We start from the raw sequence: 18,444 nt of genomic DNA, 5'->3' as shown, positions 1-18,444 counted from the left end.
TTAAATACGGATTTTTTTTAAAAACGAACATGGATAATCATTACAACTAATCACTGGCCATGAGACGAAAACGATTTGTTAACTACCACTGTTGCACTTATTAATAGGCAGTAGTTAACACGTAGGTATACAATGTGTCATCAATACATCGATCCACATTCCTTTGTAAATGTAATTGTGTTTTGACTAAATATTAATGACGCCGCGTTCCTTTGAATAAAATTCACAGGACTCCGATCCACATTTACTGAGGAATGTGGACCGATGTATTGATGACATGTTGTGAGAATTTCTTAAAACTCTCTGTCATTGAGGGCTCCGGACCGCGAGCACGGGCTTCTTCCTGCAGGTAAAGTCATTCACCCACTTTGTGTCTCTCTGTCTTTCACTCCCTCCCTCCCTCTCTCTCTCTCTCTCTCTCTTTCTCTCTCTCTCTCTCTAGCGCGCTCTCTCTACCGCTCCCCATCTCGTCTCTCTCTAGCTCTCTCACTCCCTCTCTCTCATCCTGTTGCCACGGCATTCCCGGAATCATTTGACTTTTTGTGGTGATGGCTGCATCTACGGTTCCTTTCTGTTAGGGGGGGGAGTTCCCTCCGCGGGTGCTGCCTGGCCCGCTGAGTTCCTCCAGAACTCTGTGTTTTTTGTTTGGCTCTGAAGTTGAAGGTGGACACAGGGGGCTGTGGTGGCTCAGCGGGACGGGCAGCGGCTCTGGGGAGAGGGTTGCGTTTCTGGTCGAGACCCTTCTTCAGATAATCACAAGTACTCTCACCGACAATCACAAGTACTCTCACCGAGAGTTCAGTTCAGTCTGAAGAAGGGTCTTCTCTCCAGAGTCGCTGCCTATCCTGCTGAGTTACTCCAGCTTTATGTCTATCTTCAATTCCAGAGTTAAATAAAATATCTCCCGGGGGGCTTATAGCATTATTCTTATGGAGAGAACAATCTACGCATGGATGGTTTAAGATTTTTTTAAAGCTGATTGACTGCCTACCCTGATTACGGCAAGTACCTGAATATGACTCATTTATAATTACGGCACGTGCCTGAATATGACTCATTTATAATTATATATTTATATTTCTATGATTCTACAGACCTTGGCTGGGAACCTAGGGCTCACCAAAATTGTTCCCAATTGGACCCCGCACCTCCAAGGGCCAGCCCTGGCGAGCTGGATCGACCGATCGCACACACACAAATACATTGCGAAGGCGGGGGCCAGGGAAAGCGGGGGAGCGCTGTCTGAAATTCACACCCGCGATAAAGAAGAAGGTAAAACGGCTGCACAGTGTATGGTAAGTCCTTGAGAGAGCGCGGAGATGGGGGGGGAGGGGGGGGGGGGGGGGGGGGGGGGGGAGGGGAGGGGGGGAGAAGGGTAGAGAAGGGTAGAGAAGGTGGGATGATAAGGGGGGGAGAAGGAGAGGAGACACCGTTAAGAAGTATAATAGTTTAGCGGGCAATTCCTTGGTCCTGAAAACGCCAATGAGCCAATCAAAATGCCTGGTCAGCGAAAGAGATTGCCTACTGCTGCCCTCGACTGCCTGTAACTAAATAGCGACCCCACTCAACTGCACTACGAGTTAAAAAGAACCATGCCGACCAAATTTTATTTGCGGAAATTTTTTCAACAGGCTGAACATTTTTTCGCGACCTAGCTGAGGCCATGAGTATTCGGGAACTTCCCTCGAGCATGAAGTAGAGTTCCAGCAACCTCATAGGACCTCCTAGGGCCACGTGTTGACCCTGCTGCGAGTTTGAAGGTCGAAGACACTCTTCTAAACTCGCAAATTAGGTCGCCCAAGTGGGACAGCCCCTGTAGAATGCTGCTGTCTTGTCAACAGACGCGCACACACAAATAGTTGGTATTAGTTTCGAAATTCTCGTTATCCCTATTTTTGACCTGGCTTGGAGACCATATAGTGAGGGGACCAGCTGAAGAGACGGCGGTAGGCTGGCGGCGAGCAGCGGGCGGTGTGTGGCGGGTCAGCGGGCGATGGATAACAGGGCAGCAGGTGGTGGAGTTTACTCCTGTGACAGCGGGAGTAATCTCAATTGGTCCCTTGAACTAGTATTGTCATTCAATAAGATCACAATTGATTCAACTTGTCGCGGTGTGCTCCCATTTTCCCCACTATCTCTCTACCTGCCGTCACCCTCCACCCCCCACCCCCCACCCATTCAGTCATTCTCCATCCATCATCCACCCACCCCCATCCTCCTCCCCTGTTACTACAGAGAGAGTGCAGACACAAAAATGTGAGTGTTACAATGGGGGTAGATTGGATGATCAGACCGAGTATGGACTGAACTAAGCTGCAGGCATCTCCTATTTGTATCTCAGTTCAGCAATATCTGAATTGTTGGGTTACACCCTGGTTTAACTGAATGTTTTTATTTAAGTATTGCAAGTATCTGGTTTTTATTTAAGTATTGCAAGTCATTTCTGACATACAAACTGTTCTCAGGAATGCAACCTGGGAGGAGCCACACATGTTCACAGTTCATTTGTCTAGTCAATCTGTACTTACCTTAAGTTGGGCCTTCCTGACATATATTTTCCATATATTTCGGTTTCTCCTTAACATGTTTCTGGATGTATTTTCATCATGTGGCGAATGTTGAGAGGAAACAGAAATGTTGAGAGGAAACCTTGGCAGCTGGTTAATCCAGTTGAACTTTAATAAAACGTACACCAAGCACTCATGGTAGACGGTAAGGTAAAGCATATGGGATCGATGATGACTTGATAGATTCAATTCAATATAAGCTTCGCCCTAGAAGACAGAGGGTAGTGGCTGAGGGCTGTTTCTCTGACCGGAGGTTAGTGCCCTGTGGTGTTGGCAGTGTTGGGACCTCTGTTGTTTGTGGGGCCATAAGGAACTGGAGATACTGGTATCTTACATAGAACACAAAGTGCTGGAGTAATTGAGATGGTCAGGCAGCATCTCTGGAAGGCGTGGGCAGGAGGGAGATAGCTGAAAAAGGGGTGGTGGAGGAACAAAGTCTGGCAAGTGATGGTGGAACCAGGTGAAAGGGGGTTTTGCTTGGACAGAAACTAGAAAAGAAAAGCAGCCAAATTGGGACAAAATGGGACAAGATAAAAAGGTGTCAGCTAAGGAGAAAAGAGGAGTGAAATGTAAAGCCAGAAATAGGGACATTGGACAAGGTGGGGGAGGAGGAAAGAGGATGGTGTACAGTCTTGATTGTGATGTAAACAAATGATTTGGATGAAAATGTTGGTGGGCTGATAAGTGAGTTTGAAGCCAACACAATAATTGATGGAGTTGTGAGTAATGAGAACGGTTGTCAAAAGGTACTATAAGATATATATCAGTTGGAAATTTTGGCAGACAAAATGGCAGATGAAGTTTAATCGACCAGTGTGAGGTATTGCACTTATTATTAATATTTTCTTAATGTCCTGTTAACACTTCAATGATAATAAATGCTAGCATTTTCAAAACAACAAACATAAGGCTAACTGATCCCTGTTTTCCTTTCTCTGCTTTCTTGGTGCTGTCTTCCAACATGTGAAGACAAATTTGGAAATCAATAAGCATTGTTTACAGCCACTTCTTTCAAAACCTTGGGGTGATATATAATTCAGTGTGTTCATGACCGCAGGTTTTTCTCAGGCTCACCGGTCTATGCTGGCAGAGCATCCGATAAGTCTCACTCTCCTTCTCTTGATGTGACTTCAATTTGCCTTTCAACACTCAGTTATTTAATTTTTTTGCCACTTATTCGTCTGTCACCTTCCTTCTTTCACAAGGTCATTCTCCTCAAGAATGAAGCAACCCAATGAAGCTAGTGCTGTACCTTGAGTGGGGGGGAATGAATAAATGAAGGTGGTGGATGACGTGCCATTCAGGAGAGCTCCTATGTCCTGCATAGTGATTTTCTGCAGTGATGATCAAGTTTCCAGAGAGAACTATGGGAATATTGAAGAACTATGGAACGAAAATTATGTCCCCAAACATAATTTTGCTTAAACAAGGCTTTCCCTTCCTTTTCTTCATGGTAGAACACTGATAGCAGTGGGACTTGATATCACTGCTGCTACATTTTTTGCAGGTAAGACAGTGGTTTGTATTGCACCTCTACAGATCAACATTCATAGCGATCTTTTAAAATTCCTAATTTTCTGGAACTGTCTCCACGGATCTGAAAATAACAAATGTTGCACTGCTATTCAAGAAAACAGGGAGATAAAGATTGTCAACAGTGGGCAGGTTACTCTGCATTAGTTGTTGGGCAAATATTTTTACAATGGATGTGCCACTGGAGCACTTAGCAAATCATAAAGTAATTAGGCAGAGTCAACATTGTTTTATAAAAGGGAAATAGTGTTTGTCGAATCCAATTGAGAAGTTTTCAAGGATTTGACTACCAGACCAGATAAGACAGAATTAGTGGATGTAACATATCTGTATTTTCAAAAGGCACTTGATAAGGCAGCACGTAAAAGGTTCTTGTATAAAATAAGGGTTCATACTGTTGGGATATATGAATGTGGATTGAGGAGCGATTAAAGAGCAGAAAACAGTGTAGGAATAAATGGGTTATTTCCAGATTGTCAAGCATGCATAAGCCTCTCAGCTTGCTTCCAACGATTGGCATCTTGTCAAAGATTTAGTTCTGAATTCAATAGTTGCCTTTCTGGATGAGAAAGTAAGAGTAACAAATAACATTTTACAAACAGTAACAAATAATATTTTACAATATTTATTTCCTAAATATGAATAAAACCACAAATTCACGATACAAAGATGTAAAATGTAAATCTGATCAGATTTTAAAGCAAACATCAACTTTGTAAGAAGTTTTTAGTTCAATTGTATTAGCATATATAGGACCACTTTCCTGGAGGCTGAGATATTACTACTTAGAATGGGTATAATTAGAAAATATAGTAGAAATGATCAAAATTGGGTTGTTATTGTCAGATAAGGCAAAATTGATTATAGGTTCTGAGGATACCGATTAAAGATTATTGATACAAAGGACTAGAGGCATGATGTGAGATTATCTTGTGGTTGATGGTTGCCTGCAGGTACAGTGGAAGCAGATCACATGCAAATTTTCAAAATGGAATTGGATATTTGGTTGGGGAGGGGGAGAAATGGACAGCTCTGGGGATAGCTGCTGCTCCGGGGGTGCCCCAGATGTCTCCGACCGCCCCATGGGCAGGTCGGGACACCCGGGGCTGTGGGGGGGGGGGGGGGGGGGGGGGGGGGGGGGGGGGGGGCGGTCCAGTGGCGGCTCAGCAGCACCCGCGGCGCAGGGGACACGGACTTGACCCGTGCTGCGGTCGCGAATGAGGCGTGGGTTTGTGCGCGCTCTACACATAAATCATGAATAAAGATAAGAATTTACATATAGTTTATGCAGCCAGCGCTTCGTTCGTTTTTTCTTTATAGCCAGTGATCTTTGACATCCCATGATTCCTTGTTTTTTTCGGAATACTGAACTCACTTATTATAAATAAGTTTTATAAATAACAGGTATCAATAACATTTGCATAGATTCGTGGGAAGGTTATGGTACAAGAGACCATTATCCTCATCAGTTCATTGAAAGAGTTAACCAATTGGTCTGAAGAAGGGGGTGCACGCGGGGTACTGCAGTGGCTCGGCTGGACGGGCATCATCCCTGGAGAAAAGGAATGGGTGACGTTTCGGGTCGAGACCTTTTTCCGGAGATGTTGCCAGGCCCGCCATGGTTGTTGCCAGGCCCGTGTGTGTCCCCACCAGTGGTCAGCGCTCGGCCCCAGCCGCCACCAAACCTCTCCATCTGAGTCACAACGCCCTCTACCAGCAGGACCTTTGATGCCGGAAGACTACAGTTCCAGTGGAACTGATTGCCTATCCCAGCTCCGACTGACTCACTGTTTGTAATGACTCATGCCCTCCACTGCGGGGGGCAAGTCGACGGCTATTGGACAGGGAGAGAGGTGCGGCCAGCAGTCCGCCGGGAGCCGGGCTGGAGCCGGTGCCATCGCCCCCCCCCCCCCCCCCCCTTACGCCGGCTGCAAGCACGGCCCGACACCTCTGGCCTCCTCCAGACGGGAACGAGACACCGGGGGGGGGGGGGGACAGAGACGGCCGCTCGGCGGTCCATAGCCGACCATGGACCCCGACCCCACAGAACAGCACAAAGCATAAAGCACTCACTGAAACGAAGGTCTGATAACCAAGGATAACATACAGCAGATCCGCACCCTACAATGTTTATCTCCAGTGACCTATGACCTGGGCATGCGCTGTTGGAATACCGAACTGTTTTTCAATGGAAGCTGAGCTGTGCAAATACTGCTGATCAGATGGTTATATTTCCCAATTAACACTTATTGCAGTTATTCACATTCATCTGCTCTGCTGAATAGACGAGAGTTGCGGAGAATCAGTTTAGATAATCGGGGTTCCTCCGTTCGAGGATAGAAATTTGATTTCAGTTTTATATTCACGTTGGGAATCTGGGTCTCACTAGCAAAGCCAGCATGTACTGTCCATTCCTAAATAATATTTGAATGTTGTATTTTCAACCAGGTGTTGAAACAGGCCTGTAACAGTAGATTGGGAAAAATGCTATTAACTGGGGTTGAGATTTGAATCTACCTACCAGAGCTGAACATGAGCAATAATGAGACATGTCTTGATATGTGTGTCATATTTAGGAGGGAATTTGTGAACATGGGCCTATGATTCATAACATATTTTATCAAGGAGTTTTCTTTTTTGTCATGTTGCAGGTTAAAGATCAGGATTGATTGTTATAATGATTAATCAATAGTTTATTTGTAATTTTCTCATGGACTACCAAGAAGATAGGCAAGTAATCCATGGACCTTGGCCATTTATTAGTTGTTGCAAGTTAACAAGTATGTTAAACCAGGGCAGGATTTACACAGTAAACTAGATACAAGATACAAGATAGATTTATTCATCACATGTGCCAGATGGCACAGTGAAATGAAATTCCCATACAGCCATACAATAAAAAAAAAGGACACAACAAACTATAGGGTTTGACATAAAACATCCCCCCACAGCAGAATCAAAGTTTCCCACTGTGTGGGAAGGCACCAAAGTACACATGACAATAAATTGAACTGTTTATAATGCATTTCGTTGTCTCTGTACTGTACACTGACAATGACAATTAAAATTGAATCTGATCTGAAACTGATAAACTGAACTGAAACTGAAACGATTTGTCGGGATACAGTAAATAGTAGAGCCCTGTGGAATGTTGCAGAACAGGGAGATCTGGAAGTACTGGTTCCCTGAAGGTGGCAAATCAGGTGGACAGTCCGGTGAATGTGTTCAACAAGCTTCCCTTCATTGGGAAGAGTATTAAGTACAAACATTGGGACATCATTATGCAGCTGAACAAGTGATTGGTGAGACCATGTTTGAAAGACTGTGCAGTTCTTGCCACCCAACTCCAGGAAGGATTTAATTACGTTGGAAAGGGGCAGAAGCTTTTCACTGCACCTCAGTACACATGACAATAAACTGAACTGAAACTGTTAAACTGAACTGAAACTGAAAAGATTCGTCGGGATATTATTTGGGTTTGCAGGTTTACGTTATAGGGAGAGATTGGAGAGCTGGGTTTTTTTTTTCTTTGGAGTGTAGGGACCTGATGGGTGACCTTATTAAGGTGGGCAAGATAATGAGATACATGGATAAAGCGAATGGCCGTTTCCCCAGCATAGAGGATCAACAACTAAAGGCTGTAAGCTTATGAGAGAGGAGATTTAACAGTCTCCTCAGAGACAAATTATAAACTCAGAGAGTAGTTGGTATCTGAACTGAGCTGACAGAATAAGTTATAGAAACAGATACAATTGCGACTTCTAAAAGGCATTTGGACAGATATGTGGAAAGGCTGGGTTTACATGGCTCTGGGTCAAATACAGACAAATGGGATTAGACCTATATGACAACTTGGTCAGCTTTGAAAAAATAAGCTGAAGGACCTTTTCCGTACTTTATAGCTCTCTGCTTCTCTGACCCTGAATCAGCCTGTTAAGTGACAACGTCCACTTCCTTACCCGATCACCATCGCCCCACTTCCACTGCCATGAGACCATTGTCTCCACATAGAAAATGGCTGCTTCATTTTTTGACCGCATGGAGTTTATTTAAAACTTCCATTCTCACTAATTGACCAAACCGCGTGGTCCTTGAGATGATGACGGTTCCCTATCGTTTTGAACCGATGTTTCTTATAACAAATGTAAAGCACTTTGGCCAACGAGAGTTGTTTTTTTAAATGTACTATATAAATAAATGTGACTTGTCTTGACTGTTATGTGTGAACCAATTCTGACGCAGTGTAATGAAAGTACACCAATATCCAAGACAAGATCCCAGGTATGAGTTGGAAGTAAATGTGCTCTTGTTGTTTGTGATCGTAAAAAGATTTGGAGGTCATACGGTCAGGAGATAGTCCCAAATTAACCATGGCACGTTGATACAGTGCATTTTGTGGAGCTCCAGTTTAAGCAGTGTCAACTAAGTAGAATGTTTCCTGGGCGCTGTTGGAGATGTGCTGATGCAAGCAACTGGAGACACTTCATTTTTGTGCCTTGCAAACACAGGAGAGACTGCAGAGGCTTCAGTAGATAAGGAAGGAATACATTCTCGCACCTGTTCGGACCGGAGTAATTTCTGATCACTTTAGGAAGGCGGGAGATCGGTAACCGGGGTTGACAAATTGGCAAAGAGAAAATTTAGCTTTGCTGGTGGCCTTTGCCTGAAATGTGTTCCGCCCACCTTACAGCTTCAGTGGCACCTGCGCCTTCCATTGCTGCTTCTGCCGCAGTATGCCTCTCGCATATAACTCTCCGAGGACATTCGGGTACAGATGTATTAACTTAAAGCTACAGCTGTGAAGTTATACCCAACTCATGTCCCCTGGATAGACACAAAATGCTGGAGTAACTCAACGGTACAGGCAGCATTTCTGGAGCGAAGTAATGGGTGAGGTTTTAGGTCGAGACCCGTCTTCAGACTGATTCAGTCAGACTCATGTCTCCTGGACCTTATTTATACATTCAACCAATAAAACAGTTGACACCCAATTTATACCAAAATTTAGCGACTTAAAAAAAGAAAGAAATCCCTATATCTCAATATTCTAAGGGTAAATTTCCCCATATTGTTGCTAAAAGTGAGACGCAAAATGTTGAAGCGATTTAGTGGACCAGGCAGCATCTCTGGAGGAAATGAATAGGTGACGTTTCAGGTCGAGACCCTTCTTCAGACTAATTGTAGTGGGGAGAGTGGCGGAATTATCTGGAAGCGAAAAAAACACAAGTCAGAGCCAGCAACAGATGACCTCAGGGCAAGAGGTTCCTTGACAGGCCGATTGTTGGAAAGCGACAGATGTGAGCCCAGAGGGGGGAACTGAGGAAGCTACTTAAATATACTTTTAGTGGAGGAGGGGGAGGGGCAGGTGTTTTGGGAAGTTACCTAAAATTGGAGAATTCAATGTTCAATGAGGTTGGGTATTTCGCTTGGGTAGCTTACATCCCGACAGTATGAACATTGAATTCTCCAATTTGAGGTGACTTCTGCAAACCCCCCCCACCCTCCACCAATATTCTGTTAACTAGCTCCGCAGTTCGCAAAGATTTATCCCTCTTGTGCTCACACCTGGCCCTGTCCAACAGTGTCTGAGATCATTGGATGCCGGTCCTGGTTTGTCCTGTGTTTTTTCACTTCTTGTCCTCCCCCCCCCCCTACTACAATCAGTGTGAAGAATGGTCTGGAAACGTCACCTATCCATTTTTCCAGAGATGCTACCTGGCCCACTGAGATGCTCCAGCATTTTGTGTCTATCTTTGGTATAAACCTGGTTCCGTATTATTACTTGTTGCTAGAAGCGAGCTATTTAATGAGCAGAATACAATGTATACATTTACACAGGGGATTTGAGAAAAGGAGAACGAGGGTTTCCAGAAATACAACATTTGGAATGATTCCCTTGAATTCACTGTTCATGCAACACACTTCTGGCCTCCTTCAGACACGCGTGTTGGTCTCGGTGCCGCCTAAAGTGTCATCCCTGGTCTCCCTGTTGCTGGATATGGACCATGTCGAGACTTTTCGAGAAAACAGCAATTCTCGCGCTGCCGTCCTGTATTTTCGGGAGATGAGGTTGTAGAGAACGGGGTTGATGGAGGCACTGAAGTAGAATAGCAGCAGGCAGACGACATTGAAATACTGGCTGAAAACGAACAGGTCGAGGCTGTTACTCCTCGAGAGGTTGGAGAAAAGATTACGACCAATGTGGAAAGGCAACCAACAGGCAACAAACACCAAGACAACAACAGCTGAGAAGACAAACAAAAAAACAATGCATTAATCCAGTACAATTCATAACGATTTCACTACTTTAGAATTGGACCTGATGCACGTCACGACGACAAAGGATGGAGCTACTCTGTGTGTATCAGAATTACGACATCTGCTCTATTATGCCCAGTGCACGCATGTTTTGGTTCCCTCAATAGCTTGATAAGCTTAATCCTTTTGAACGACACGTGTTGCAATATAGTGTTTGCATGTCACGAATCTAAATAGAACTCGAGTTTAAAACAAAATTACCCTGAACACACATCTGATTGCGTATTAAAAAAATAAGCTTTCCTGTAGAGATTAGTCATGTTCATGAAATCCTCTGAACTCATTATGTTCTGGGGTTTTTTTTAAAACACTAAATTCTGCAAAACAGTAGATATTTATCAGTGATGCCAATAAGCCAGTTTCCCGCAGCAATCATGTCAAATGTCTGAAGGACTGCCTCATTCAAACAGGAAGGCAGCCTCCAAATCACATCTACGCAATGCTATATTTTAATTTGTTTGTCCAAAAACGTGATATTAGACTCATAGTTATACAGTGTGGGAAAAGGCCCTTCGGCCTAACATGCCCCCACCGGCCAACATGTCTCAACTACACTAGTCCCACCTGCCTGCCTTTGGCCCCTATCTCTCCAAACCTGCCCTATCCATGTACCCGTCTAACTGTTTCTTAAACGTTGGGATAGTCCCTGCCTCAACTACCTCCTCTGGCAGCTCGTTCCATACATCCATCACGTTTTGTGTGAAAAAGTTACCTCTCAGATTCCTATTAATTTTTTTCTCCTTCACATTAAACCTATGTCCTCTGGTCCTCGATTCGCCAACACTGGGCAAGAAACTATGTGCATCTACGATCTATTCCGCTCATGATTTTATGCACCACTATAAGATCACTGCTCATCCTCCTGTGCTCCAAGGAATAGCGTCCCAGCCTACTCAACCTCTCCCTATAGCTCAGACCCACGAGTCCTGGCAATTATTAATGTTGAGGATATTATTGACCAAAAATATTTGGTTTATTTGGTTGAAATGAGGATAAATTTGTTTTGATTGTTCCCAGCCTGGATTCAGTGACTTTATTTTAAACTAGACCAATTGGGACCCGTTGGGCCCCGTTCCTCTAACGCAATATTCCACCACTCATCCGTTCCCCCAATGCAACCTGTTCCCCCAACGCAATATTCCACCACTCACCCACAGCCCCCAACTGCACAGGTGCGGCTCAATTGCCCTCATCCCCCAGCACTTCCTCTCCCTCCCTCTTCTTTCCCCTCTCCTACCCTCACCCACTCCCTCACCTTTCCTTCCCTCCTTTCCCCTACCCTCAGTCATTCCCTCCCTCCCTAACCCCTCTCCCCTCCCTATCCCCCTCCTCTACATCTATCTCCCTGCTCCCCCACTCCTCCCATATTTCACTCCCCCACTGAACACAATGTTTAAATATCATTTCACCTCCTCCCCTTCCCCACTCCCCCCCCCCCCTCTCCTTTGCCCTACCCTCAGTAGGCGCTTTCCAGAGCCAATCAATCATCCCCAGGTGGGGAGGTGGGGGGGGGGGGGGGGGGGGGGGAGCGGTGTCGGCGCTCACCTCCCTCCTATCCCAACCCCCCACAAGGAAAATTCTGGAATTTTTTTGTAAATTAATCCTCTACCCTATTCCACCTACCCCCACCCCCCGCGATGAAAACCATGTTTTTTTTTTGTAAATCTCCCCCCAAGAATTTGATTCAAATTGATTTTTTATAAATCTCACTTCCTCCTCCATTACCCCCCATTGAGGTTGAAGCTGCTGATCCCATTGTGATGTTATTGTGGGCTGGAACACTGCTCACGGGCAGTTTATGTAAATGAGATCCCATTGTGATGTCATTGTCGGGTGGAGCACTGCTCATGGGTAGTTTATGTAAATGAGATCCCATTTTGACATCACAGCTGTAACTGCCACTGCAACTTCGTCATTTTTCTCAAAGTGGGCTTTTGTAAAGTTGAAAATGTGAATAACGTAAAATATACTATCAATCTGAACGAAACTTGATACACCACACCACAGGACAATGGTGAGTAAGGAGGTCCAAAACTTTTCGCGCTATTGTGTACCATTTTGGCGTAATTCAGGGCATGATTGACACGCACACACACGGACAAGATGAGAGTTTTAGTAATATACTAGACCAAGTGCAGACCCGTTGGGTCTGCTCCCCCAACGCAGCCGTTCCCTACCCGTAGCCCCCAAGGGAGACGTGATCCTCCAACTCAAGCCGTTCAGGACTCAGCAGTGCGGCTGTTTTTAAATGGCGTCTTTGAGGTGAGAGGCGGGCGCCAGCAGCCGTTATGGTCGCTGGCCAGCAGGAGGAAACTAAATGAGTGAGTGGGGGGGAGAAGGATTTTATTAAAAATGTGTACATAAACGCGACAAAATTTAATGAGTGGATACTTGGAATGAAAAGTGAAATCTCTACCGAAATGGAAAAAATCTGGGCGTTTCTGGGTCTGGTGTTGGCATAGCAACGAATGAAAGGCTGGCACCCACAAGTCAGGCAGAAACACACACAGACAGCCAGCCACAGAGTTTTAATATTATATAGATAGATATTGTGCCTTTGAATTTTAGTTGTGTCACAGAGTGCGTGTTCCAGAATTCAGACTACAATCAATTAAACCAACTGCAGCTACCCAAAATCTGGAACATGAACAGAAAATGCTGGAAAATCTAGTAAACTGGGCAATTGGATGAAGAGAAACAATTAACACACAGGTTGGAAGGTGTTTCCTCAGAGCGTCATGACCTGAGGTGTAGTTCTGTTTCTCTTCAGATGTATGCTGCCTGGCCTGCTAAGTGTTTGCAAATTGCACAAAAATAATTGTTTTGAAAACTAAACGAGGAAGCGATTCTCGCTCTTGGAAGCATAACACGAGTAAGATATAAGCAAGCTATTGTTTCTTAACTCGTCGATAAGTTGCGTCAAACCAGACTTACCCAAGAGCTTGACTGTCTGCTTGTGATATTTTTCCCTGTTTGCAGCATTGGGACCCTTGATGTCGTCCTTGTTTTTCCACAGTTTCCTCCCTATGAAACCATAGAGGAAAGTGAGGCAGAACACGGGGAAGAAGAAGTAGACGGTTGAGACCCAGATCATGATATCGAGGATACCCGAGTTGACGGCGTACTCGGTATGTATGCACATGTCTTGCTCCACGCCGAGCAAAAAGAAGAAAGGTCCGGCGGACACCAGGGCGACAGTCCACAGCAGCGCGATGACTGACCTGACTCTTCGCTTGGTGATCAGCACCTTGGCTTTGAGAGGCAGACAAATGGCCAGGTACCTCTCGATGCTCAGAGCTGTGATATGCAGGATGGTGGCGTATGTGCAACCTTCGTTGATGTACTGATAAAACCTGCACAAGAAATCCCCGAAGAGCCAAGGTTTGTACCTCCACAGGCGGTACAGGTCGAAAGGCAGGCAGAGGAAGATCAACAGGTCCGACACCGCCATGCTGGACAGGTAGAGGTTGGTAGTGGTCTTCATGTTCTTGTATCTTCGGATGATCAGCACAGTCAATGCATTACCAGTGACCCCGACAATGAAGAGCACGATGCAGACTACTGTCACTGGGATCAAGGTGGAGACGGGGAAGAGAGGGCAGGACACGTAATCGCAGCCGAAAGTACTATTGGAAACATTCGCCATCCCGCGGGTCTGCAGCCTGGACAGCTTGGAGATAGATAGGAGCCCGACTCTCTTGTGCTGGCGGGTGGCTGCGACTCAATTCCGACGCCTCTTCCAGCATCGGAGGTCTCTCCTCCTCCCCTCGCCAGCAAGTTGCTGCTCGGTTTGCAGGTGCAACTGTTGACAAGTTTTTATATCTCATGCCTGGACTGCACCGGATTGTGACAGCAGGGGAGTTTCATCTAAGCCTCATCCCATTTTATGTTGAGTGACAGAGTCCCCCACTCAAGGATTCGGACGCGGATCGTACAGAGGGGAGGGATCGCTGCGTCCGGAGTGGGGAAGATAACCACCTCCCCCCTGATCATATTGGATACCCCAGAGATAAAGGAAGACACACGTATACACCGTAAAACGTAAAGTGTTGCAAGGACTCAGCGGGCCAGGCAGTTTATGTAACGGGAATAGACAGACGATGTTTCGGGTCGCGTCGTTTTTTAAAATGAACACATTAAACTTCTGTTCACTCTCTAGCATTTCACGTCTGAACTCAATTCAAATTGACGACCCCATAACACGGTTTTCTAGATCAAAATACTATCAGCGCCTCTGTATAGAACAAAACGGGCAACCACAGTCCCCTCACACAAATGTACATGGAAGTCGATTGAAGGCAAATTATGCCCGAAAAGACCAAAAGTATGAAGTCGGGGGTCGGAGGGAGGGAAAGTTTTATTAAAAAACAAGGATCGGAAGCAGCATTTCCCCAGAGCAATGTTGGCAGAGTGTGGAGGAAGGAACTGCAGATGCTGGTTTAAACCGAAGATAGACACAAATAGCTGGAATAACTCAACGGGTCAGATAGCATCTCTCGATAGAAGGAATAGTCTTTTCTCCAGAGATACTATCTGACGCGTTGAGTTACTCCAGCTTTTTGTGTCTATGTTGGTAGAGGGGATGGTTTTGTGAAATCAGAAATGCACGGCCAACATTTTACCCGGAATCTCTCCAGATGGTTCCCCGAAGTCAGTTCAACCGAAGAACGCGACAAGCATTATGTGATTGCGAAAGAGTCTGAAATGAAATAGACAATGCTCTCGCATCTTGTCTCTATCATTGGTATAAACCAGTAACTGCAGTTCCGTTTTTCCATGTAAATGGAGAGCATTCCATCCCACTCCCAATTCCTGCCTTCTAGTGCTTGAAAAGGCTGTGGGTTGTCAGGCGGTTGTGTGTAGGATACAACAGTCTCCAAATTGCTCTTGCAGCCAGGGAACCCATGTGACTAATCCAGTTAAGTTTCTGGTGAATTATGACCCCCTAGGATTGATGGCGGGAGCCTCTGAAATGGCAATGCAAATGGAGATAGTGGTTAGAAACTTTTCTTGACCATTGTCTGGCATTTCCATGGCGTGAATGTTACTTGCCACTTGCCAGCCCATGGCTAAATGCAGCTTGGGTCTTGCTGCATGCAGATGTGGATTTGAGAAGTTGGGAATGGATTTAATCAGGAAGTTGGTGATCCACAGACAGAGGGTTTCAGGCACAGTCAACTGGGAGAGTTTCGAGTGTAGTAGCTCTGGCACAATGGTGTTGAATGCAGAGTTAAAATCTGCAAACAAAATCCTTGCATAGGTCCCCTGGCAGTCTAGGTGCTGGAGCATGAAGTGCAGGCCCAGGTTGACTGCGTCATCCACTGATCTATTTGCACGGCATGCAGACTACAGGGTGTCCAGGGTGTTTGTGATATTTTTCAGGTGGGCCAGCACAAGTTTTTCAAGGGACTTCATGATTACAGAGGTCAGTGCGACAGGCCCTGTCATTAAGACCAGTATTCCTTGGCTTTTTGGGTACGGGAACAATAGTGGAGACTTTGAAGCAGGCAGGGACAGCGCAGGTTTGCAGGGACCAATTGAAAATGTCTGTGTAAACTGGTGCCAGTTGTTTGACACAGAGCTTGAGGGTAGAGGGGGAAACATTGTCAGGACCCGGAGATGACCCAAAGACAGACATCATACATAATGCAAATAGAAACAACATTATAAAAAGATTATTTTTATATTGATAACTGGGGGTTATGTTTCTGTCTATCAAACCTGCAGTAGAACTCGTTCAGATCGTTGGTCAGGGGGGGGGGGGGGGGGGGGGGGGGGGGGGGGTAGTTTTCCAAGGAGCGGGGGGTTTTTCCTCTTGTAGCTGGTGATTTCTTGCAAGCCCTTCCACACCGAAGAAGAGCCATTAGCTGAGAACTTACTCCTCAACTTCTCAGAGTACCTTTCCTTGGCAGCTCTGATTCTTCTTCTCAGTTTGTACTTGACCTGCCTGTAGAGGTCTGCGTTCTTGCTCCTGTTGTCTGGTTCCACAATCTTTATTGTAATCAGTGCTCTCAGCCTTGATGATGATGGGGATCTCAGGAAGAAGCTGATTTGGATCAATCACTCATCTCTGCTGACAGAGTAATGTTTGCAAAAGCTTCATTTGTCTCCAAAGCAATCAAATGCTGGGCTCCACAATTAGAACTCCTGCAATGATGACCTGGTACTGGGATGATTGATCTCCAACAACCACACCCATTTTCTTTTGTGCAAGGTGTGCTTCAATCCATAGGAGTGTTTTACGTCATTGACCAGCGTTTCTATCTTTGCATCAAATCTCTGAACTCTTAAATTCAGCAATCATTGCAAATTCTAAACAGGGCATCACTGAGAAGTCATTGATGCGAAGAACGATCTCTTTGTATCCACAATCACTATGTAAATGATTTCTGCTACCTACATTATCTTAGACAGATGCACTTAATCCAGATAGATTGCTGAAGACAAAATCAAGATGGTTTGTTCAACTTGCTCAAGAACCAATTTGACAAATATGTCTTTCAGGAGTTTGTCATTTGATGGTGCTTTTGGTGATGGACAAGGAGATCCCCCACCCAGATAACCTTTTATACCTTGCTACTTTCAGCACTTCCTCCACATATTGTTCAGGATCTATCCATGCAGTGTAAATAAGTCTGCCACTTTGTCTGTAAGCTATGGTTTAGTAAGGTACAACTCAGTGATTTACGTCTGAGAACCAGAATCTGCTTTTGTTCAATGTTCATCATTGGACATAATCTTCACAGGCCAATTCTAATGCAACAGTCTGATTTATAAATCTTAGCAGTAAAATCTGTTCTTGGAAACAACTATACCATTCTAACTTGATTTGAAACCAATTGTTGAAACCAATAAGCTAACTTCTTAATTCAATTTACAATTTACTTCAGGAGATACTTATGTATCCTTGTGTATGTTCACGACATCTATTGGCTATTATATCAAAGCATTGATTTCACTGTTTTGATACAATCATACCATCTTGTTTGAAAACCCAATTCATTTTTATTTATAAATTAAAAATCTCACTCTATCTTACCTGGAATTGAATTAGAGTGTTTTATGATCAACCACTGCAGCTGATGGGGTGTTTAATGCTCCAATCTATTTCAAACATTGGCAAGTAATACAAGATGTAGCATATCATAAGTTTAAGGTGACTCGAGCCAGATAGGTGATGCTGTACAGGGACTCCAGCAACCCCAAGGTGGCTCAGGCGGTGAAAACTGAGAGGAAGTGGAGAGCCGGTGAAGCCATGCTGCAAGCAGAGTCTCGGATATGCCACAGAGTCCTATTGGGAGCAGTGACTCGGGGAAGAGCTGGTCTGGGACCTTCCCAACTCCCCAGTTTGACAAGGCCAAAGGGAAGGAGAAGCGCAGGCTGGTCCAGGAGCAAGTGAGGGCAGCGGGGTGGAGGAGGAGAGGTGTACCAGAGCGGTTGGCTTGAGGCAGCAGGAGTCCTGGACAAGGTGGGAGCAGGCCATGGATCGAGCTCTGGCCAGCTGAACCACAACGTATCAAGTTCATGGTCCAGGCAGTATACGATGAACTGCCCAGCCCATCGAACCTCTTCATCTGGGACAAAGCGGAATCTCCGGATTGCCTGCAATGCTCATGCAAGGGGGCGTTGGAACACATCCTGAGCTGCTGCCCAAAGGCTCTTGGCGTCACGACCAAGTTCTTAAACCCATTGCAGAAGCCATCAGCATGGGAATCAGCAGCTGCAGACGAGCACGCCCCACCATCCAGATGATCATCTTCGTGAAGGCCTGAGTGCAGCTGCCAAGAACCGCAGCAGCCAGGAATCTGTCAGGAATCCTGGCGACTACGCAGGACTGGCAGCTTTCCGTAGTCCTGGTGAAACAGCTGAAGTTCCCACAGCACATTGCCACGACCACCCTGAGGCCAGACATCCTCCTGGTCTCAGAGGCGACCAAAGACATCGTCTTGTTGGAACCGACAGTGCCGTGGGAGGACCGTCTGGAGGAGGCCCACGAGAGGAAGAAGACCAAGTATGAAGAGCTGGT

General features: G+C 45.5%; 1 protein-coding gene across 1 annotated transcript; it reads right to left on the bottom strand.

Moving 5' to 3' along the window:
• Nucleotides 1-9,950: 9,950 nt before the first annotated feature.
• Nucleotides 9,951-16,050, bottom strand: mlnr (motilin receptor). Its single transcript, XM_055644855.1, has 2 exons — nt 13,353-16,050; nt 9,951-10,345 (listed from the first exon to the last, which is right to left on the bottom strand). The coding sequence occupies exons 1-2, from the start codon at nt 14,062-14,064 to the stop codon at nt 10,035-10,037; spliced, it is 1,023 nt and encodes a 340-aa protein (XP_055500830.1). The 5' UTR covers nt 14,065-16,050; the 3' UTR covers nt 9,951-10,034.
• Nucleotides 16,051-18,444: the final 2,394 nt, after the last annotated feature.

Source organism: Leucoraja erinacea, chromosome 13 (genome assembly GCF_028641065.1).
Source record: "Leucoraja erinacea ecotype New England chromosome 13, Leri_hhj_1, whole genome shotgun sequence".
NCBI lineage: Eukaryota > Metazoa > Chordata > Chondrichthyes > Rajiformes > Rajidae > Leucoraja > Leucoraja erinaceus.
Note: the sequence above shows the minus strand (reverse complement) of the source record. Positions and strands in the feature narration are given on the sequence as shown.

Coding starts and splice junctions, on each gene's coding strand:
- mlnr (XM_055644855.1), bottom strand. CDS start 14,064: ATGGCGAATGTTTCCAATAGTACTTTCGGCTGCGATTACGTGTCCTGC. Junction 10,346..13,352: donor GCAGACAGTCAAGCTCTTGG/GTAAGTCTGGTT, acceptor TTGTCTTCTCAG/CTGTTGTTGTCTTGGTGTTT.